Below are 23741 nucleotides of genomic sequence, written 5' to 3' on the forward strand. Positions count from 1 at the left end.
TGGTGTTCTGAATGAGTTGAAGTTTGTCAATAGTTTGTTTTGGAAGGCCAATAAAAAGTGGGTGGCAGTAATGTATTCTTTTTGATATATAATGCCCATAAAAAGTATTCATCCCCACCTCCCTTTGCAAGTTTTCGTGTTTTTTTGTTTTACAACATTGAATCACAGTGGATTTAATTAGGCTTTTTTGACACTGATCAACAGAAAGAGTTTTCCATGTCAAAGTGATAACAGGTCTCTACAAAGTGGTCTAAATTAATTATCAATATAAAACTCAAAATAATTAATTGCATAAGTATTCACTCCTTTCAAGTCAGTACTTAATAGATGCAGTTACAGCCTTTGGTAGCAATTACAGCCTTGATTCTGTGTGGGTATGTCTCTTATCAGCTTTGTACAGCTAGACACTGTTCTTTACAAAACAGCTCAAGCTCTGCCAGAATGCACGAGGATTGTGAGTGCCCTTTTCAGTCCAGCCTCAAATTCTCAATTGGATTGAAGTCTGGACTCTAACTTGGCCACTCCAGGACATTAACTTTGCTTTTCAGCCATTCCTGTGCAGTTTTTGCTTTATGCTTGGGGTCATTGTATTGCTGGAAAACAAATCTTCTCCCAAGTTGCAGTTCTCTTGCAGACTGCATCAGGTTTTCCTCCAGGATTTCCCTGTATTTTGCTGCTTTCATTTTGCACTCTAACTTCACAAGCCTTCCAGGGCCTGCTGCAGTGAAGCATCCCACAGCATGATGCAGCCACCGCTACACTTCACACTAGGGATGGTGTGTTTTTGATGATGTGCGGCATTTGGCTTATGCCAAACATAGTGTTTAGTCTGATGGCCAACAAGGTCAATTTTGGTTTCATCAGACCATAGACTCCAGCTGACTTCAGAGTCTCCCACATGCCTTCTGGCAAACTCTAACCAAGATTTTATGTGAGTTTTTTTTTGAACAGTGCCTTTTTCTTTGCCAATCTCCCATTAAGCTGCGACTGGTGAAGCACCTGGGAAACATTTGGTGTATGCGCAGTCTCTTTCATCTCAGCCACTGAAGCTTGAAACTCCTCCAGAGTTGTCATAGGTTTCTTGGTGGCCTTCCCCCTTCTTGCATGGTCACTCAGTTTTTTAGCACAGTCTGCTCTAGGCAGATTTACAGCTGTGCCATATTCTTTCCATTTCTTGATGATTGACTTAACTGTACTCCGAAGGATATTCAGTGATTTGGAAATTTTCTTGTATTCATGTGCTTTTCAATAATATTTTTGAGAGTTGCTTGGAGTGTTCTTTTGTCTTCATGGTGTAGTCTTTGCCAGGATACTGACTCATCAGCAGTTGGACCTTCCAGATACAGGTGTATTTTTACCACAATGAATTGAAACACCTTGACTGCGCATGGCGATCTCTATTTAATTAATTATGCAACTTCTAAAATTAATTGGCTGCACCAGTGATGATTTGGCGTGTCGTGTTAAAGGGGGATGTATACTTATGCAATCAATTATTTTGTTTTATATTTGTAATTAATTTAGATCACTTTGTAGTGATCTGTTTTCACTTTGACACAAAAGAGTCTCTCTGTTGATCAGTGTCAAAAAGCCAAATTAAATCCACTGTGATTCAATGTTGTACAATATTAAAACATGAAAACTTCCGAGGGGGGGGAGAGAATACTTTTTGTAGGCACTGTAAAGGCGTGAACCAGTTTTTAGCATCACTGAATGACAGACATGGACATACCACTGCAAAGTGTAAAAATTCTGTTCTGGATACTTTCTTTATGTGGGATTTAAAATTCAAATCTGAATCAATGATAACACCCAGTCTTGTTCAGATTTTACAAGGGAGGTCAAGTTTATCAAGAAGTTTATTCTTTGGCTTTGGGACCATTCAAAAGTATTTAAGTTTTATTGTCATTTAGTTTTAAGGAATTATTGCTCATCCACCTGTTTATTGCAGATTTACCAGATGTCAGCCGAGATGCGTCTGCATAACTGTGGTGATCTCTAATGGTGTCTCCCAAGGGGAGCATGCTTATGGAGTCCCTGACCAAGGCAGCTCACCTGAGCAATACCAAAAGGTATATCATATCTTTTTAAAAAAAAAATTGGCCTCCAACATGGACAAAAAATTTTCTCTCAAAGATTTATGAGAGGCCAACCCAGTTCTCAAGGCAATCTAGGAGAATGTTGTGGTCAATTATGTTCAATTGTTTTGAAGGCAGCTCTTAAATCATTGAAAGGATTGCTCAGTGTTGGCTAACCCTGATCCCTGAAATTCATTCTGTCTTTCCATATCATGGTGTCCATAGTCCAGGACAAGTATAGCCAAGGGGACACTGGGGTTGTGGACTAGCTCATTAACCCAACTTCAACCACCTTGCTAGGTTTTCCCCCAAAATGTCACTGACATGTCCCAGTTCCAATGAAAGGTCACCAATTCTTTTTATCTCTCCACAAATACTTCATCCCCTGATCAGCATTTTCTGCACTTTCTGCTTTTATTTCAGCTTTCCAGCATCTGCAGGATTTTGCTTTAGTGTCAAAGTTTGGAATGTAGAGCCACCTGGTGGCCAGAGTCTGAATCTGCAACCTGACAGCAATGGGAGATAGAGAGAAATGTGGCTCTGTGGCAATTTGAGGCTACAATCCCATTCAATGTCACATGGGTGTCTTAGAATATAGAACAGTACAACACAGGAACAAGCCCTTCGGCCCACAATATTATACTGAACCAATTAAATTAGTAATCAAATGGCTAACTAAACTAATCACTACTATTTCAGTGTCCATATACCTTCATTTTCCTCATATTCCTGTGTCTACCTAAACGTGTCTTAAAAGTACCTAATGTATCTGCCTCTACCACCACCCCGGGCAGCACATTTCAGGCACCCACTGCTCTCTGTGTAAAACAAAAAAAAACAAACAAAACCATGTTCCTCACACTTCCTTTGAAATGACCACCTCCCCCCTCACTTTATAGCATGCTCTCTGGTATTAGACATTTCAACCCTGGGATAAAAGATACTGTCTGTCTACTCTATTCTTGCCCCTCATAATCCTATAAACATCTATCAGATCTCCCCTCAGCCTCCGCTGCTCCAGAGAAAACAACCCAAGTTTTTCCAGCCTCCTTACAACAAATGCCCTGCAGGTAGCATTCTGGTAAACCTCTACTGCACTTTCTCCAAAACTTCAACATCTTTCCTATGATGGAGTGACCAGAACTGTATACAATACTCCAGATGCAGTCTTACTAGACTTTTATAAAGCTGCAACATAACTTCCTGACTTTTGAACTCAATGCCTCAACTAATAAAGGCAAGCATACCATTTGTTCTTCCTAACTACCCTGTCAATCTGTAGCCACTTTCAAGGAATTATGAACTTGGACTGCAAGATCCCTCTGCTCATCAACACTGTTAAGGGCCTTGCCTGTGCACAGTCTCTTTACATTTGACTTAGTATTTAGCTGGGTTAAGCTCCACCCACTATTCTCTGCCCATATCTACAACTGATCTGTATTCCGCTGTATTCTTTGCCAGTCACCTACATTATCCACAACACCACTTATCATTGTAAAACATGCAAACTTACTAACCCACCCATCTGCATTATCATGAAGGTCTTTTATATATATCACAAACGGAGGTCCCAGTACAGATCCCTGTGAAGAACCACTAATCATAGACCTCCAGCTCCATCACCCTCTATCTTATATGCGCAAGCTAGTTTTGAATCCAAATGGCCAATTCACCCATGATTCCATGCAGTTTAATCTTCTGGATGAGTCTCCCATGACTATCCTTGTCAAACACCTTACTAAAATCCATGTAGACAATAATCTGCAGCTCAACCTTCATTAATCACCCTCGTTGCCTCGTCAAAAAACTCAGTCAAGTTAATAAGATGTTTTAACATGAACAAAGTCACCGGGGAGACCCTGAAGCTAGTGGATACAGAAATGTTTTATTCAATGAAAGCAGGTAGCAGTCATCATGTTGAGACACTCTTGGAGGAATAGGGCTCCTGACCCAATATTATATGACATTTTTTATATGCTAAAGAACAAAGATAACAGCAGGACAATTCTACAGTTACAATGCATCTACACAACTTCATTTGAATTACATATGGCCTTCACACACCTTTGCACCCACACTCCAGACACCCACAATGGAATTTAATCAGCATTGTCTGGGTTACAATCAACTCCATTCCACAGTTCCAGGAAAACCATTGTTCAGGGCTGCATGTTAAATTCAATCTACAATCCATGTTCATGTCTGAAGATTGGTTGCTGGTGAAGTTAATATTTGCTATATACTCTAACTCCAGAATATGCTCTTACAAAGACACTACTTGTCCTGTATAAATCCATGCTCACTCTCCCTAATTAGATTTTCCAATATCCACAAATATACCTCTGTGAATTCTCCCCAGTAACTTCTCTACCATTGACGTGAGGCACACCAGTCTATAGTTTCCAGGATTATCTCTGGTTCCCTTCTTGAACAATAGAACAACATTAGCTACTTGATAGTCTAATGGAACCTCGCCTGTGGCTAGAGAGCATACAAAGATATTATTCAAGGCCCCAGCAATCTGTCAGTCCCTGAGAACTTTTAAACCTTAATGCTCTTTAAAGGACCCAATACTACCTCTTCCTTTACTTCAAAATATCCTAGGAATTAATCCTCTCGGCACTGATCTCCCAATACATCCACATCCCTCTTGGTAAGACCTCAACCCCATTGTTGTGCATTTAATATTTCAGTAATATTTGAGTAACACCCAGAAACAGGTTAAAGTTGCTAACCCTCTCCACCTCTGATCCACTGATGAGGACTGGCTTCGGTTTCCCTTTCCTGAAGTCTATAATAATTTCCTTGGTCTTGCTGACATTGAGTGAGAGGTTGATGTTATGACACCACTCAGCTAAATTTTCAATCTCCCTCCTGTATGCTAATTTATCACCAACCGTTGATTTGGCTCAACAAAATTGAATATGGCGTTGGGGCTGTGCTTAGCCACACAGTTATAGGTGTAAAGTGAGTAGAGCAGGGGGCAAAGCACACGGCCCTCTGGTGCACCTGTGTTGAAGGAGATGGTGGAGGAGATTTTCTTGCCAAGCCGAACTGATTTGGGTGTACTCGTAAGGAAATCTAGGATCCAATTGCACAAGGAGGTATTGAGGCCAAGGTCTTGGAGCTTATTAATTAGTTTTAAGGGGATGATGGTATTAAATGCTGAGCTGTAATTGACAAAGAGCATCCTGATGTATGCATCTTTGCTGTTCAGATGTATTCAGGATTGTGTGAAGAGCCAGTGAGATGGCAACTGATGTGGACCTGTTGCTCCAGTCGGCAAATTGGAGCGTATACAAGTCACCTCTCGGGCAAGAGGTGATAAGTTTAATCACCAATCTTTCAAAACATCGTCACTGTGGGTGCAAGTGCAACTGGGCAATAGCCATTGTGGAATGGTCACCAAGCTCTTCTTGGGCACTGGTATAAATGCAGCCTGCTTGAAGCAGGTGGGTATCACACACTGCCAAAGTGAGAGGTTGAAGATCTCAGGGAACACTCCAGCCAGTTGGTCAGCACAGGCCTTTAGTATGTGGCCTGGTACCCTGTCCAGTCCAGAAGCTTTCCTTGGATTCACCTCCCTGAAGGCACCCCACACGACAGCTTTGTAAATTGAGATCATGGGATCCTCAGGGGGTTGGGGGAGGTGTTTGCGATAGCTTCTCCATTTTCTGATGGTCAAAGTGAACTTAGAAGGGCAATTATGGGCTACCAGAAATGAGTATCTCAAATCTGGAGGAAATACTCCTGGTTAGTTTGAGCACACTCAGTGGGAGTGTTAATGTACCGCTCAGTGAATGCTGCAGGCAGTGTTCTCACTGACCACTTCGAATTTTCCCACTGTCAGCTCATTAAGCAGATCCCAATGTGATGTGATTTCAGTCTCTGAGGTCAACATGAGAGCATCTGTCAGGAGGGTGAACCCACAGAAAGCATTCGGCTCAGATGGGGTACCTAGCCAAGTACTGATCAACAGGCTGGAATGTTTATCAATATCTTTAACCCCTCAGTCTCGCAGTCTGAGGTACCCACCTGCTTCAAGCAGACTTTAATTATACCATTGCCCAAGAAGAACATGGTAACCTGCTTCAATTACTATCATCCAGTTTCAAAGACCATCATCCAGTCACATTTACATCAATTGTAATGAAGTGCTTTGTGCTGTTGGTGATGAACCATATCAACTCCTACCTGAGAAGCTACTTGGATCCACTCCAATTTGCCTACCATCACAACAGATCCACAGTAGATGCCATTTCATTGCCTCCTCACTCAAATCTGGAACTTATCATAATGAAGCTACATACATCAGGATGCTCTTCATTGACTAAACCTCAGCATTCAATTCTATCATTCCCTCAAAATTAATCAATATGCTTTAAGATCTTGTCCTCAATAACTCCTTATGGATTTAGATCCTTGATTTGCTCACTTGCAGACCCCAGTCAGTTTGGATCAGCAAAAATAGCTCCTCCACAATCTCCAGCAGCACAGTTACACCACAGAGCCCTGCTCTACTAACTTTGTACTAATGACGGTGAAGTCAATGCCATATTTAAGTTTGCTGATAACACCACTGTTGTTGGCCGGATTAAAGGTGGTGGCAGATCAGCATAGAAGAGAGATTGAAAATCTTGCAGAATGGTGCCACAACAGCCACCTCTCACTCAATATCAGCAAGGTCGAGGCGATGGTTATTGACTTGAGGAAGAGGAAACCAAGGTCCATGAGCCAGTCCTCACAGGAGGATCAGAGATGGAGAAGGTCAGTAAACTTTTAAATTGCTTGGTGTTATCAGGTGTTATTCCTGTTTCCAGCACGCAAGTGTCATTATGAGGAAAGCCTGGCTGCACCTCTACTTCCTTAGAAGTTTGCGAAGATTCAGCACAACATCTACAACTTTGACAAACTTCTACAAGTATGTGGTGGAGAGTATATTGACGAGCTGCATTACAGCCTGGGATGGAAACACCAATGCCCTTGAAAGGAAAACACTACAAAAAGTAGTGGACATAGCCGAGTCCAGCATGGGTAAATCCCTCACTACCATTGAGCAGATTTACACGGAGCACTGTCATAGGAAAGAACGATCCATCATCAGGGCCCCCAACACCCACACTATATTCTCTTCTCACTGCTGCCATTAGGAAGAAGGTATAGGAGCCTCACCACCAGGTTCCAGAACAGTTATAACTCTTCATCCATCGCTCTTGGACTAGAGAGGATAACTCCACTAACCCCATCGCTGAACTGTTCCCATAACCTATGGAGTCACTTTCAAGGACTCTCCATCTCATGCTCATGATGTTTATTGCTTATTTATTCATTATTTATTTATTTTTCTTTTGTGTTTGCACAGTTTGTTGTTGTCTGTGTATTGTTTTTTTTTGTCTGCCCTGGTCTTTCACTGATTTTATTGTGTTTCTTGGATTTGCTGTGTTTGCCCACAAGGAAATGAAGCTCAGGGTTGTATATGGTGACATGTATGTACTTCGATAATAAATTTGAACTTTGACTGCACTCAAAATAGGCAGAAAAACATTGTGCCCTGCAGCCTGTCCTCCGTGGTTTGGTGAAAGCAGATGCTGGAAACACTCAAATGTAAAACAGAGTTAATGTTTCAGATCAGAGACCCTTCATTAGGACTGGAAAAGAGTGAGGATCTTCATTATGAATTGCAAATATGGATAGGACAAAGGGAATAACTTGATAGGGTGAGGCCAGTTTTTCCAATAGGGATGTTCTAAAAAAAGGTCATGGTTTGTAGTCAAAAACTCCAGTTTATGTGTCCAAAGAATAAAATGTGTGGTGCATGATTAGTGGGATCACGAGGTGTACAATTAGTTCCACATAGACAACAAATGCACTGTAATGAATGGCACATGGATGTACGTGCCAATGAATGAAACGCTTCACTTGGGAAAAATTGCTTAATTAACCCAGCCCAGATTAAATTGAATTTTGTGAGAACTGCACATCAAAATCAGATGTATATGGGTCCAGTTTCTAGGCTAAGGTTCTCTTTAATAATAAGTTGTTTAAAAACAGTCCAATTACCTTACTGATTCAACCAAACTTGATGTGTCACTGAATCTGAAAGTCAAGACACAATAAAACACTTAAAAACAAAAGTCATTGTTAGAAAACGTGAGGCACAATGATACTATAGAGTCACTGATGACCTTATTAATGAAGACTGAGACTTTACTCCACATTGCGGATGGTTTAGTTCCACTCTAGTGCTGATGTACCCACAAACATTTCGCACACGCGCACACACTTAATCTTCTGCTGCTTCACCAATGAGTTTTCTTCAGATACAAGGTCAGAAGTTGGGATGTTTGCTGAAGATTGCACAATATTCAGCACCATTTGTAACTCCTCAGATGATGAAGCAGTCCGCATCCAATCCAAATACAGCACAACTATCTAGGCTGGGCTGATAAATGGCAAGTATCATTCACGCCACAAGAGGACCGGACAATAGAGATATCCCACATCTGGAAATCTAGCTCAAACCCTAATATTTAATGATGTACTATAACTGTCACTGAATTCCATCAATATCCTGTGGGTTACCATTGACCATAATTTGAACTGGAGTAACCATATGCACAATGTTGCTGCAAGAGCATTTTAGTGACTCAGATGAGGGATCCTGGGCAAGTAACTCACCTTCCACCTCTGAAGTGTCATTTACAGGGCTCAGGATAGGATTGGAATAGAATACTCTCTACTTATCTAGATGGAGGTTCAATACCATGCAGGGCATTGTTGCCTGCTTGCTAGGCACTATTGTCACGATCATTCACTCACTCCACCATCAACATACAGTGGCAGCAGTTTGTATCATCTACGGGATGAACCGTGGCAAACCACCACAAACCCTGAGACAATACCTTCCAAATGCCAGGAACCTCTACCAGCTGTAAGGACAAGGGCAGGAAAAGCATAGGAACAAGACAACTTGAATGTTGCTCTCAAAGCTGCATACATCCTGACTTGGAAGCACATCAGAATTTCCACACTATCACTGGGTCAAAATGCTGGTACTCTTCTCCAAAACAACACTGTGGATGTAATCACACATTAATGACTACAGCGATTTAAAAAGGCAGCTCCCCAACACCTTCGCAAATGCATCTGGGACAGGCAATTAAACCTTTGTATACAATTTTGTGTGTAAAATCATGAGATGGCATAGATAGGACGTATGTTCTCAGTCTTCCCCTCCCCCCCACCTCCCAAGTTTGGGGAATCAAGAACTGAAGAGCATCATGTATTTATTAGGATCGAGATTTAATAGGAACCTGCCGGACAACTTCTCTTTTACACAATGATGTTACATGTATGAAATAAGCTGCAAGAGGAAGTGGTTGAGGCTGGTGCTATAAAAGATTTTAAAAGATAGTTGGACATATCTTTGCATAAGAAGAGTTGAGATAATGGGCCAAATATGGACAAATAGGATGAGCTTGCATGGAGCACCTTGATCAACAAGAACCAGCCAGCCCAAAGGGGCTCTTCCATGCTGTATGACACTATAGGTTGGCTCAGACTGTGAAACCCACATTCCACGAGTAAATATAAAAGAACACACACAAACCTGTAAACACACAGATAGGAGATTCTGGCTATTTTCTCTCCTTCAGCTCACCTTGCTTCCACAACCCAACTCTGATTGCCTGTCCACTTTAATCTCTCCTCTTTGAGTCTCCCTACCCCAAAAGAGTGTATCAGTAAAGCACTGGAGCATGAGGTACAGAGACTACTTCCTGCAGAACTGTTTGGAAGGAGTTCCAGGAGTTGAACCAGGTGACAGTGAAGGACTGCTGTTAAATTTCCACATCAATATTGTGTGATATACAATATATTCAACCTCCTTCTAAGCACTCCAGACAAAATTCTATGTGATTAATGAAAGCCAATATTTTTCAAAATCAGATAAGTTGGCATACCTGTTGGTGGATAGCACTGAACTCATCCCGACTGATCCACCCTTTTCCATCTCAGTCTGAGCTGATCGACTTTGAACTATCCTTGCATTGAGGAGGGACCTGATGAAGATGTACAAGATTACGTGGAGACGTTGGTAGGGTAGGTAGTAAGAAATTACAATCCATACAGCGGGTATGTAAAACAAGAAGCCAGGGTTTAAAGTGAGTGATGGGAGGTTTAGGAGTGATCTGAGGAAGAAAGTGGAACAAGTTGCTTGAGAGGGTAGTAGAGAAAGATAAACCTCAATGTTGTATGTTCAAGTATTTGAATTGCCAGAGAATGACCTGAAGACATAGGAGGAGAACTAGCACATTCTGCGTGTTCTCTAAATTTTCTAACTGGTGAGAAAATTCTGAAATCAGAGTTGACAGTCCTCATGCTGGTTCCCTAAAGGTTAACTTGCAGGTTGGATGAATGGTAAGGAAGGCAAATGCAATGATATCACCAGAGATGAGGAGGAACTTCTTTAGCCAGAGGGTGGTGAATCTGTAGAATTCATTGCTACAGATGGCTGTGGAGGCTACTTCACTGGGTATATTTAAAGCAAAGGTTGATAAGTTCTTCATTTGTAAGGGAGTCAAAAAAACTTATGGGGAAAAGGCAGGAGAATGGGGCTGAGAGGGATAATAAGTCAGCCATGATGGAATGGTGGAGCAGGCTCGATGCACTGAATGGCCTAATTCTGCTCCTATGTCATACGGTCTCTGGCTAAAGAATTTTCTCCTCATCTCAGGTCTAAAGGGATGTCTTTGCATTCTGACATTGTGCTCTCTAGTCCTAAATCCTCATCTATTAGAAACATCCTCTCCACATGCATTCTGTCTGGGCCTTTCAATATATGATGGGCTTCAATGGTATCCACCCCCACCCCCAGATGGAAGCTCCACCATACAGGACATAGCTGCCTGCTTGATAGGCACCACATTCACAACCATTCACTCACTCCACCGGCAACATACAGTAGTAGCAGATTGTATCAGCTAAAGGATGAACTGCGGCAACTCACCAAAATTCCTGCGACAGTACCTTCCAAATCCAGAAACCTTTACCAGCTAGAAGGACAAGGGGACACCACTACTTGGAAGTTAATCTCAAAGCTACACACATCCTGACTTGGAAACATATAACCATCACTGGGTCAAAATTCTGCAACTCCTCTGCAGGATACCATTGTGGACATAACTACACATCACGGACTGCAGAAATTCAAGGTGGCTGCTCACCTTCACCTTCACAAGGGCAACTGGGGACAGGCAATTAAACTTTGTACATAATATTGTGTGTAAGATCAAATGAGGCATAGATAGTGTGGATGCACTCGGTCTTTATCCCAAGGTTGGGAGAATCAAGAACTAAGAAAGCATTGTGTATTTATTAGGATCAAGATTTAATGGGAAGCTGCCAGGCAACTTTTCTTTTACACAATGGTGTTACCTGTAACAAATGAGCTGCCAGAGGAAGTGGTTGAGGCTGGTGCCATAACAGGTTTTGAAAGACAGCTGAACATGTCTTTGGATAAAAAGACTTTAGATAAGAATGGGCCAAACGTGGGCAAGTAGCATGAGCTTGCATGGAGCACCTTGGTTATCATGAACTGGCTGGGCCAAAGGGCCTCTTCGATGCTATATGATACTTTGACTCTATATGCTGGCTCAGCCTGTAAAGCCCACATTCTCTTAATGAATATAAAAGAACAGACACAAACCTGTGAACACACAGATGCAAACATACATAATTCTGGCTATTTCCCCTCTTTTGGCCCACCTCGTTCTCACAACCCCTATTCTGATTGCCTGTCCATTTCAACCTCTCCTCGAGTCTCCCTACCCCAACAGAGTGTAACAGTAAAGCACTGGAGCATGAGACATTCAGGGGACAAGATTTTGCTCTCATTATTTTTTTGGGGATTTGGGAATTTATTGCTCATTGATTGAGAAAATGGTGCTAAGTCACCTTTTCAAACCATAGTACAGTATCCCTTCTGGTGAAATTACTCCTGCAGATCTGTCAGGAAGGAGTTCCAGGGATTAAACCCAATTATCATGAAGGACTGGTGTTAAATTTTCATATCAGGAGTGTGTGAAACTTGTAGGGGAACCTGCAGGGATTGATGTTCCTGCACCCCCTATAATCCCTTTTCTATTTCCTATTTATGATTTATAATTTAATTTTTTAATATTTACTATCGATTTGTAATCCAGGGAGCGCGAAGCGCAGAATCAAATATCGCTGTGATGATTGTACACTCTAGTATCAATTGTTTGGTGACGATAAAGTAAAGTAAAATAAAGTAATCCTGGATGGTGGAAATAGCAGGGTTGGGAGGTACTGTCAGAGTGGTGTAGGAGAGTTACTCAACTGAGTATATAATATACAATATGTTCAACTTCCTAACTACTCCTGACAAAATTCTATGCGATTAAACAAAGCCAATATTTCAAAATCAGATAAGCTGGCAAACCTTTTGGTGGATAGCACTGAACCCATCCCAGCTGATCCGCCTTCTTCCATCTCAGTCTGAACTGATCGACTTTGAACCATCCTCACTCTGAGGGGGAACCTGATTGAGATATACAAGGTTATGAGGGGACATTGGTAGGGTAGGACGTACGAAATTGCATTCCATAGAACAGGTATATAAAACTAGCAGGCTGAGATTTAAGAGGAGGATTGGAGGTTTAAGAGGTATCTGAGGAAGGAGGTTTTCACCCACTGGTTGAAATCTGGAACAAACTGCTTGAGTGTGTGGTGGAGAAAGATAAATCACAATGTTATACTGTATATTCAAACACTTGAATTGCCAAGGAATGACCATAAGACATTGGAGCAGAATTAGGCAATTCAACCCTTTGAGTGTGCTCCCTCATCCTATCATGGCTGCTTAATTTTCCCCTTCAAACCTATTCTCCTGCCTTCTCCCTGTAATATTTGACATCCTAACCAATCAAGAAATTATCAATCCCTTCTTTAAATATACCTATTGACTTGACCTTCACAGCTGTCTGTGGTAATGAGTTCCACAGATTCACAGCCTTCTAGTAGAAGGAACAAAGGCATAGACTATTTTGTAAATGGGGAGAAATGTCAGCAGTCAGAGGTTTCTCATGCTCATGCAGGATTCCCTGAAGGTTACCTTGCAGTTTGAGTAAGTGGTAAGGAAGGCTAATGCAATGTTAGCAGCAGAGGTGAGGAGAAATTTCTTTAGCCAGAGGGTTGTGAACCTGTGAAATTCCTTGACACATACAGCTGTGGAAACCAAATCATCGGGTATATTTAAAGTGAAGATTGATAGGTTCATGATTAGTAAGGGAGTCAAAGGTTATGGGGAAATGGCAGGAAAATGGGGATGAGAGGGATAATAAATCAGCCACAATGGAATGGCAGAGCAGGCAGATGTGCCAAATTTCTGCTCCCATATCTTATGGTCTCTGACTGAAGAAATTTCTCCTCATCTCTGTTCTAAAGGGGTGTCCTTGTATTTTGATGCTGTGCCTTTTGGTTCTAAATTCCCCCTCTATTGGAAACACCCTGCTCACGTGCACTGTTACCCTGTTTAGCTGCTTCATATGTGGCACCTTGTCAAAGGCCTTCTGAAAGTCTAAGTAAACGATATCTATCAATTCTCCTAAGTCTATCCTGCTAGTTATTTCCTTGTAGAATTCCAAAAGCTTTGTCAGGCAGGATTTCCCCTTAAGGAATTCATACTGAGGTTGGCCTAGTTTATCATGTCTTCAACTACTCCGAAACCCCATCCTTAATAAGAACTCCAACAATTTTCCAACCACAGAATTCAGCCTAACTGGCTTATCATTTCCTGTCCTTTGCCTCCTTCCCTTCTTAAAGAATGGAGCGATATTTGCTGAATCTAGTTATTCTTCAGAGACCGCTTTTACTCTCTCCACTAATTTGTGCGATACTATATGCTTTCTCTTTTCAAAAAAAGAGTAAAAAAGAGTTTCTGAGAGTAATTCAGAAGATGCAGGATAGATTAATCCAAAAGAGGAAGTATTCTAAAAGAATGATGAGGCAATTGTGACAGGGAAGTCAAAGACAACTTAAGAGCAAAAGAGCAGGCATATAATATCGCACAAATTAGTGGGAAGCTAGAGGAATGGGAACTTTTAGAAAAAAACAGGAGGCAACTAAAAAAGCAATAAGGAGAGAAAAGATTAATTATGTAGGTAAGTAAAAGAGGATAGAAAGTGTAAGGATACTCAGCTCCTCCTTAGTAATAGCAATTACACATACTTCTGCTGCAGATACAGTCCAATTTCTGGCATTCTGCTGATGCCTTCACAGCAAGGACTGACACAAAATGTTAATTATTCATCCGCCATTTCTTTATTCCCCATTACTACTTCTCCAGCATTGCTTTCCAGTGGTCCGATAGCCACTCTTGCCTCTCTTTCACTCTTTATATATCTTTAAAAAACACTTTCTATCCTCTTTTACTTACCTACATAATTAATCTTTTCTCTCCTTATTGCTTTTTTTTTTGAAGCTGCATGGTGAATACTATCAGATTATGATCACTGACTCATAAAGGTTCCTTTACCTTAAGCTCCCTTATCAAATCTGATTCATTACACACCACCCAATCCAGAATTGCCTTTTCCCTAGTGGGATAAACCGCAGGTTGATCTAAAAAGCCATATCAAATGCATTCTGTAAATTCCTTCTCTTAGGATCCAGCACCATCCTAAGTTTCCCAGTCTATGTACATATTGAAATCCCCTGAGACTATTGTAACATTGCCCTTTTTCATCATTTTCTGTCTTCCATAGTACCTCATATCCTGGCTACTATTTGGAGGCTTGTATATTACTCCATTAGAGTCTTTTTGCCTTGGAACTTCTTATTCTACCCACAAGGATTCAACATCTATCGACTCTGTGTCCCTTCTTTCTAAACATTTGATTTGTTTCTTAACCAATAGAGCCATCCCCCCCCCCCACCCGTGCACCTGCCTGTCCTTTTAATACAATTTGTACCCTTGGATGTTAAGCTCACAACTGTGATCTTCTTTTAGCTATGACTCAGTGATGCCCACAATGTCATACCTGCCAATGTTTACTATGGTACAAGATCATCTACTTTATTCAGTATATGTGTGTATTCAAATATAACACCTTCAATCCTGTATTCATCACTCTTTTTAATTTTTCCCCAATGTAAATGAAAGTTAAATTCTATCCCCTTCTAAACATTTTGTCTTTTTCTTTACTCTGGAGACTCTCATAACCTCTTCTGCATTCTCCTTCCCTTTTACTTTATCCTCACTTTTTCAAACTGTTGAAATTCCCCTCCTACTATTTAGTTTAAAGTCCTATCTACAGCCCTAGTTATAGATTCACCAGGACCCTCATCCCTCCTTCCCCTATACTGCTGCCAATGTCCCATGCATTCAGATCCACTTCTCCCACACCAATCTTTGAGCCAAGCATTTAGCTCTCTGATCCTATTAACCCTTTGCAAATTTGCATGTGGCTCAGGTAACAATCCAGAGATTATTACCTTCCTGTTTCCGCATTTTAATTTAGCCCCCAGTTGCTGAAATTCCCTCAGCAGAACCCTTTTCCTTGTTCTTCCTATGTCACGAGTACTCACATAAACAATGACAACTGGATCTTTCCCCACCCACTCCAAATTCCTCTGTGGTCAGATAAGATGTCCTGAACCTGGGCACCAGGTAGACAACACAGCCTTTGGGACTCTCAATCCTTGTGACAGAGAATTGTGTCTATTCCCCTAATTATACAATCCCCAGTCATAGCTACATTTTTCTTCTCTGCCACACCCCACTCTTAAATGGTGCTTCCTGAACCATGGTTCCGCATTTCGGATGCTCATCCTTCATACAGCCCCACTCTCATCCAGAAACAATCTCAAAACTGTTGGGCAAAGTCGAGGGCTGAGGCTCCTCCAGCACTACTCCCGGGATCCCCCTACCTGCCTCGCTCATAATCACATCCTCTTGCCTGACCACATACTGTATTTGAAGTATTTAATCTAATGGGTGCAATTCTTCACTGAAACACAGTATCCAGGTAACTTTCCCCCCTCCCTGTTGCATTGCAGTGTGTGAAGCTCAGATTCCAGGTCATCAGCTTTGAGCTGGAGTTCCTTGAGCAGCTAACACTTGCTGAAGATGTGATCACCAGGAACTACAATTGGGTTCACTATCTCCCACATCAGGCAACTACAACACATCACCTGATCCTGCATCCATGTTTTATTTGATTAGTTATGATTTGGTATCTTTTTAATTATATTAAAAACTAATTCTACATATAATTAAGAAAAGGAGCTGTTCTTGCCTGTTACTCATCTGTTCCTCTGCCTCTTGAGCTAAAGCCTCAATTCTCCACTTCAACACTGCCCACTCCAACAATGGCTGCTCTGCTTAGAGATCACTTTTTATTGGCCCAACTAAAGCTCACTTCCAACAAGACCTCATTTGCTTTTAATGGCTCCCGCTCAGCAGAGATCTCACTTTCACTCTCACTACTTCAAAGTATGACTCACTCCCAATGAGACTTCATTGCTTTTCATTGGGAAATTATGAGCCAAGTGCTAGCATAAATGGGTACTTGATGGTCGGCATGAACATGAGCATGAAGGGCCTGTTTCTGTGGAGTATAACTCTATGACATATCATGTCATTAGTTTGTATCACTGTGGACAGCAGGCTACAGTGCAGTTTGCATTTGGTAATGTACAGTGATAGGAAAGGACAGACGGGGGAAACCGATAAAGGTTTATAAGATTATGAAAGGCATAAATTGGGAAGACAGGTGATTTCTTTCTCCCAGGATCATAATGTCTAACTCTTGGGGGCATGCATTCAAGCTGAGAGGGGTTAAATTCAAAGGAGAAGAATGGGGCATGTTTTCTTTTTACACAGAAAGGGTGGCGGGTGGCTAGAATGTGTTATCGGGGTGGAGGAGGCAAATATGATGGAAGTGCTTAAGTGGCCCCTAGACAGGCATGTGAATGTGCAGAGAATGGAAGGACATGGACATTGTTTAGGCAGAAGGGATTAGTATAGTTCAGCACTTAATTACTAGTTTAATTAGTTCAGCACAACATTGTAACCAGAGGACCTGTCTCTTTGCTGTACTGTTCTATGTCTGTCCATTCACCACAGCTCCTATCTTCTAGCACTGGGTTCTACCCAATACATTATCTTGCCCCAGCCCTTCTTTTGATGGGCTAGTGGTTGATTTTCATATTTTTCTGCTCAGCTGCAATGAATATTTAATCCCAATAATTTGGAGAAAGATCAGTGGTTGTACCACGGCTTGGTTCTTGTCTGTGTTTCATAACTGGCTTTGGACAGGATGAGGGCAACAGCCAGGATTAACACCGCACAGGTACCAGGTACCAGGGTTCGGGTGCCGGGAGAAATTCTGAACCCCAAGGTTGACACAATCCAAGTTGCCTGCCTGCAGGGTCGTGAAATGGACTCGATAGTGATCTACAATGAGAAAGTGGACTTCAAGAGGAAAATATGTCAGGATAGTGGGAATGCTGGATCATGTCTAAAGAGTCATAATCTAGTAACATCCTCTTTCTGTCTTGTAAGATGTTATAATAGCAAGAGGGATGGTGAAAGATAACTATATGGAAAACTATAAACTAGCTGGACACTGTTAGAGAACACTTGATCTCCTGTTAATCTGTTGCAGGCTTATGATTTCATAGCTAGCAAAAGTTTGGGTTTGAGCATTAGTCAATCTTCAATGGTGTGTGTATAGCAGGTACAAATCAGCAGGCTGTTTTGAACGTAGGTGGAATCACAAGCAAGTTTATTCCTGTTCTCACATTTCATTTCCTTGTTCCAGCAGATGCAGGTCTTCTATTATTTATGGCAGAATGGGTGGGGTTATCTGGAACATCTCTCAAAATCAAGCTGCTACTTCAGGATGCTGAACCTGATAACATTATGTGGCTCTGGACCCTTCACTGACCTCATTTTTCCCTACAATGAAAACTAAAGTGGCCTAAGCTTTAGTCGCTGCCTCACAATTCCAGCAGTCCTGACCTCAGCTGCTGTCTGTGCCCATTTTCTCTGAGGTCACAAGGGTTCCTCCAGTTGCTCTGGTTTCCTCACACATCCCAAAGACATGCGGGTTCATGGGTTAGTTGGCCACTGTAACATACTGTAGGAGGTGGGAAGAACTTATGGGGATTAATGGGAATGTTGGGAGAATACAGTGGGATTAGTGCTTTATGTTTGTCATGGGCTCGATAGTTACAGGGCCAGTTTCTGTGTTGAGTAACTTTATAACTTTACAGTTACCAAATACCTGGTGGTCATGGGAGCCACTGTGTGTTCCCGTAATCCAGTCGGAGCTAATCCATGCTGTATTGACGCAGTCTGGACTGATCCAGTCTCAGTCCATCCCATGTTGGCCATTTCAGTCTGGTTTGATTCAGTCTTAATGGATCCGTTCCATAACTGCAGAGTCTGAGTTGATCTGTCCAGTACAGATCTGGACTGAGTGGACCCAGTCTGAACTGATCCAGTCTGAATCAATCCATTCGATTCTGAGCCACTCCAAAAAGACCCTGTCTGAGTTGATCCGGTTGGAACTTTTCCACTCCAGATCCATCGATACCCTGTCAATCCAGTCTGAACCAGCTGTTCCTGAGCAAAATCTCTGGAGCTGCACAAAAAGGAAAGACAGTTAATTCTCAGCTGCTCAATGGCATCTCACAATAATACAGAAACCCCCAGTGTAAGTGCAATCAATGCTGAACTGGTCAAGTATTAACCACAGGCAGGAATTGGCATTCCTGTTGGAGACCAATGGGATCTGGTCCACTCCTGAGACTGGGGTACATGAGAATACCCAGATGAGGACTATGTGAGCATGGATGTAAAATAATAACAATACAGAATTAGAGTTGATTTGGATCACAGTAAATAAAACAACAAAGGATGGAAAACTTTTATACCGTAGGTTATTTGTAACCTGCTAAATAGTAGCTGTACAGCGGAGTGTGGCGTACGTCAGGAAATTAAAGGTGCATGTAATAGGGATAAAACGGTAACCATGGGGTCTCTGAATATTGACCAGACATCAAATCAGCAGCAATAAGACGGGCAGAATTGCAGCAAGGTTTGTTAGTGCTGTTGGAGAGGGTTTAAACTAATTTGGCAGAGGGATGGGAACTAGAGTTATAGGGCTGAGGATGGGGCAGTTGGTTTACAGGTAGATGCAGTGTGTAGTGTGGCTGTCAGGAAGGACAGGCAGATGCTAGGGCAAGGTTGCAGTCAGTGGGATGAGTTGAAGTGCAACATGGGGGCAAAATCAAAAAAGGGTGATGAATACAAGACTGAAGGGATTATGTTTGAATTCATGCAGTATACAGAATAAAGTAGATAATCTCTTAGTGCAGTTAAAGATTTGCAGGTACGATGCTGCGAGCATCACTGAGTTGTGGTTGAAAGAAGATTATAGTTGGGAGCTTAATATCCAAGGATATAAATTGCATCGAAAGGATAGGCAGGTAGGTAGAGGGGGTGGGGTACCTGCATTGGTAAAAAATGAAATCAAATCCTTTGAAAGAGGTGACATCGGATCGGAAGATGTAGAATCCTTTTGAATAGAGTTAAGAAAATGCAAGGGCAAAAAGACCCTGATGGGAGATATAGGCACGCCTCTAAACGATAGCCAGGATGTGGGCTACAGGTTACAATGGGAGATAGAATAGGAGTGTAAAAAGGGCAATGTTATGAAAGTCATGGGGGATTTCAATATGTAGGTAGATTGGGAAATCAGGTTGGTGCTAGATCCCGAGGGAAGGAATTTGTATAATGCCTATGAGACGGCTATTTAGAGCAGCTTGTGGTCAAGCCCAGTAGAGGAACAATAATTCTGGATTGGGTGTTGTGTAATTAATCAGATATGATTAGGGAACTTAAGGTTAATGAACCCTAAGAGGCAGTGATCATAATATGATAAAATTCACCCTTCGGTTTGAGAGGGAGAATCTAAAGTCAGCCGTATTAGTATTACAGTGGAGTAAAGGGATTTACAGAGGCATGAGAGAGGAGCTGGCCAAAGTTGTCTGGAAGAGGACACTAGCAGAGATAGTGGTAAAACGGCAATAGTTGGAGTTTCTGGGAACAATTCAGAAGGTGCAGGAGAGATGTTTCACAAAGATGAAGAAGAATTCCAAAGGGAGAATGAGGCAACTGTGGCTGAGAAGGGAAGTCAAAGAGAGCAAAACAGGAATATACCAACAATTAGTGGGAAGTTAGAGGAATGGGAAGCTTTTAGAAGCCAACAGAACTCAACTAAAAAGCCATAAGAAGAGAAAAGATGAAAAATGAAGGCAGGTTAGCCAATAATATAAGAGGAAATCAAAAATATTTTCAGATATATAGAGAGTGCATATAGAATCACTGGAAAATGATGCTGGAGAGGTAGTAATGGGACACAAAGAAATGACAGACAAGCTTAGAAAGTATTTTGTGTCAGTTTCCACTGTGGAAGCCGCTAGAGTATGCCAAAATTTGAGAGTATCGGGGGCAAAATTACGAGGATGTTTGGGAAGCTAAAAGGTCTGAAGGTAGATAAGTCATCTGAACCAGGAGAACTACACCACAGGGTTTTGAAAGAGGTAGCTGAAGAGATTATGGAGGCATTAGTAATAATCTTTCAAGAATTACTAATTCTGGAATGATCTGGAGGACTGTAAAATTGCAAATGTCATTCCACTCTTTAAGAAAGGAGGAGACACAAGAAAGGAAATTATAGGCCTTTTAGCTTGACTTCAGTGACTAGAAAGATCTTGAAGTCCATTATTAAGGATGAGGTTTTAGGATTTTTGGAGGCACATGATAAAATAGACCAAAGTCTATATGGTTTCCCTAAGGGAAAATCTTGCCTGACAAAACTGTTGGAATTCTTTTAGGAAATAACAGGCAGGATAGACAAAGGAGAGTCAGTGGGTGTTGCTTACTTGGATTTTCAGAAAGCTTTTGACAAGGTGTTGACATGAGGCTACTAAACAAGAAAAGAACCCATGGAAAGATACTAGCCTGGATTGAAATTTGGCTGACTGGCAGGATGCAGAGAATCTTTTTTGGTTGGCTGCCAGTGATTAGTGGTATTCTGCAGCTTCTTTTCACATTATATGTCAAACATCTGGACGACAGAATTGATAGCCAAGTTTGTGGATAATACAAAGATAGGCAAGGGGTAGGAGGTGTTGAGGACAGTGAAGTCTGCAGAAGGACATTGATGGATTTGAAGAATGGGAAAAGAAGTGGCAGATGAAATATAGTGTAGGGAACTGTATGGTCATGAACTTTCACAGAAGGAATGAAGGCATGGACAATTTTCTAAATGGGAAGAAAATTCAGAGATCAGAAGTGCAGAAGTATTTGGGAGTCCTCATTCAGGATTCCCTAAAGTTCAACTTGCAGTTTGAGTTGGTGGTAAGGAAGGTAAATGCAATGTTAGCATTCATTTCAAGAGGACTTGAATATGAGAGCAAGGATGTCATGCTGAGGCTTTATAAGGCATTGGTCAGACCACACTTGGAGTATTGTGAGCAATCTTGGGCCTCTTATCTAAAAAAAGATACACACTCATTGGAGAGGGTGCAAAGGAGGTTCATGAGATTGATTCTTGGAATGAAAGGGCTGATGTATGAGGAGTGTTTGATGGCTCTGGGTCTGTGCTCAATGGAGTTTAGAAGAATGAGGAGGGATCTCGTTCAAACCTATCGAATATTGAAAGGGGTAGATAGTGTGGATGTGCAGAGGATCATTTAGAACTGAAATGAGGAGGAATTTCTTTAGGCATAGCGAATCCATGAAAGTCAGAGCCACAGACAGCTTACATAAGTCATTGGGTATATTTAAAATGAAGTTTGATAGGTTCTTGATTAGTTAAGTTATCAAAGGTTACAGGGAGAAGGCAGGATAGTGGGGTTGGGAGGGATAAAAAAATCAGCCATGATGGAATGCTGGAGCAGACTTGATGGGCTGAATGGCCTAATTCTGCTCCTAGGTCTTACGGTTTTATGATAAGTTAATGGCGTGTACAGTTCTTCCCTGGGCTATGAGCACCTGACTAATGTAAAGTCCATACATACAATACAAATGAATGTTTGTGAGAATCCGCAGATAGATCTGCTGTTTGATACCAGGCCACAGGCATCTTTTGCTGGTGAGAACTCAGTCTGCAGCTGCACTTTCCTGAGCTGTTCAGTTTATGAATGGTTTATAGACCCTGTTATGTCAGCGGTGGTGTAGTGACATCTGCATTGCATTTCCAGGCCAGTTTTCTCGGGTTCGAATCCAGCCAGCTCCTTGCACGCTTTCCATCCTCGCTGTGTTCAGCATCAAGCTAGCAACACAGCCTCATAAAACAGACAGAGGTGCTAAAGAAATGGCAAGGTTGCCATCCGATGCAGCACAAGGTGTGGAGAGGAACAACACCCAACAACCAAGGAACTCTGCAGTACCCTGGGGTGGATATCAGTGTGAAGTGCCTTATTTTAATCACTAATGGTATTAGTATTGGTTTATTATTGTCACCTGTACCAAGATATAGTGCAAATACATACTGCTTATACGGATCAAATCATAGCACGGTGCATTGAGGTAGAACAAGGTAAAACAATAATAGAATTCACAATAAAATGTACAGCTATAGACAAAGTGCAAGATTATATTGAGGTAGATTAAGACGTCAAGAGCCTATCTTACTGCACTAGCCATTAGTAGTCTAATTAAAGTGGGATTATATTGAATAACTAGAGAAGAAGCTATTATAGACTGAGAAAATTTGAATTTAGATTAGAAGGAAGGAATAAAAGTGATTTTTTTTGTGGGGAGTTCCACACTCTATCCATTTGGATTATGGAGGTCCGATCCTAGGGGAAGGGATCACACATAAAATGACCCTGATGCCTACCCCTCCCTCCTTCCAATTTTCCCAAGCTGCTGTATAAATGCTTCTTGTAAAGGGATAAGACCATAAGACAATGGAATAGAATTAGGTCATTCATGTCTGCTCCGCCATTCCATCATGGCTAATTTATTATCCCTCTTGACCCCATTCTCCTGCCTTCTCTCCATAACCTTTGACGCCCTGATTAATCAAGAACCTATCAATCTTAAATATACCCAATAAACTGTCTGTGGCAATGGATTCCACAGACTCATCATCCTTTGTCACGGTGGCCACTGACAGGACTTGAACCAGCTGTGGAGGAACAGTAGACTCCATCACGGTGAGTGCTGGCAAAGGTTCAACCCAGGAGTGGAGGAATGGCAAACTCCCCATTGAAGAGATGGAAACAAGAGATTATACATAGGAATACCAACAGAGCATCGGAGGCACGACGGATGACCTTCTCAGTGATGGCAAACCCTTCATGCTCGGAGTATTGAGAAGGAATAAATATTGCCTCTCCCTGACATCATATTAGATACTCTATCACGTACATATTTGGAATCCACAGATGCATTTGATTCATAGTTGTAGTTATTTAGCTCTAGACACACACACACACCCCTCTCACACCTTACCCCATCCCTGGGACAGGCTGCTACTGACACCCAAGTCCCTGGCCTGTACTCAGACCCAAAGACCTCAGGCCTCTACCTAGGGCTTGCTGAGCCCTGGACTTTGACCT

General features: G+C 41.7%; 1 protein-coding gene across 4 annotated transcripts in view; it reads right to left on the reverse strand.

Annotated features, from left to right (window-relative positions):
• LOC140202740 (uncharacterized) overlaps nucleotides 1-23741 on the reverse strand; it is a 201366-nt gene that overhangs the window by 4210 nt on the left and 173415 nt on the right. For 3 of the 4 annotated variants that reach the window (XM_072268004.1, XM_072268003.1, XM_072268001.1), the window contains 4 exons: nucleotides 18389-18748; nucleotides 12541-12639; nucleotides 10040-10138; nucleotides 8139-8174 (listed from right to left, as the gene is read on the reverse strand). In XM_072268004.1, the coding sequence (XP_072124105.1) occupies nucleotides 8139-8174; nucleotides 10040-10138; nucleotides 12541-12639; nucleotides 18389-18748 (594 nt within the window). The remainder of the gene's footprint in view (nucleotides 1-8138; nucleotides 8175-10039; nucleotides 10139-12540; nucleotides 12640-18388; nucleotides 18749-23741) is intronic. The other variant, XM_072268002.1, reaches the window with a different exon arrangement.

This window comes from Mobula birostris, chromosome 9 (genome assembly GCF_030028105.1).
Source record: "Mobula birostris isolate sMobBir1 chromosome 9, sMobBir1.hap1, whole genome shotgun sequence".
In the NCBI taxonomy this organism is placed as follows: domain Eukaryota; kingdom Metazoa; phylum Chordata; class Chondrichthyes; order Myliobatiformes; family Myliobatidae; genus Mobula; species Mobula birostris.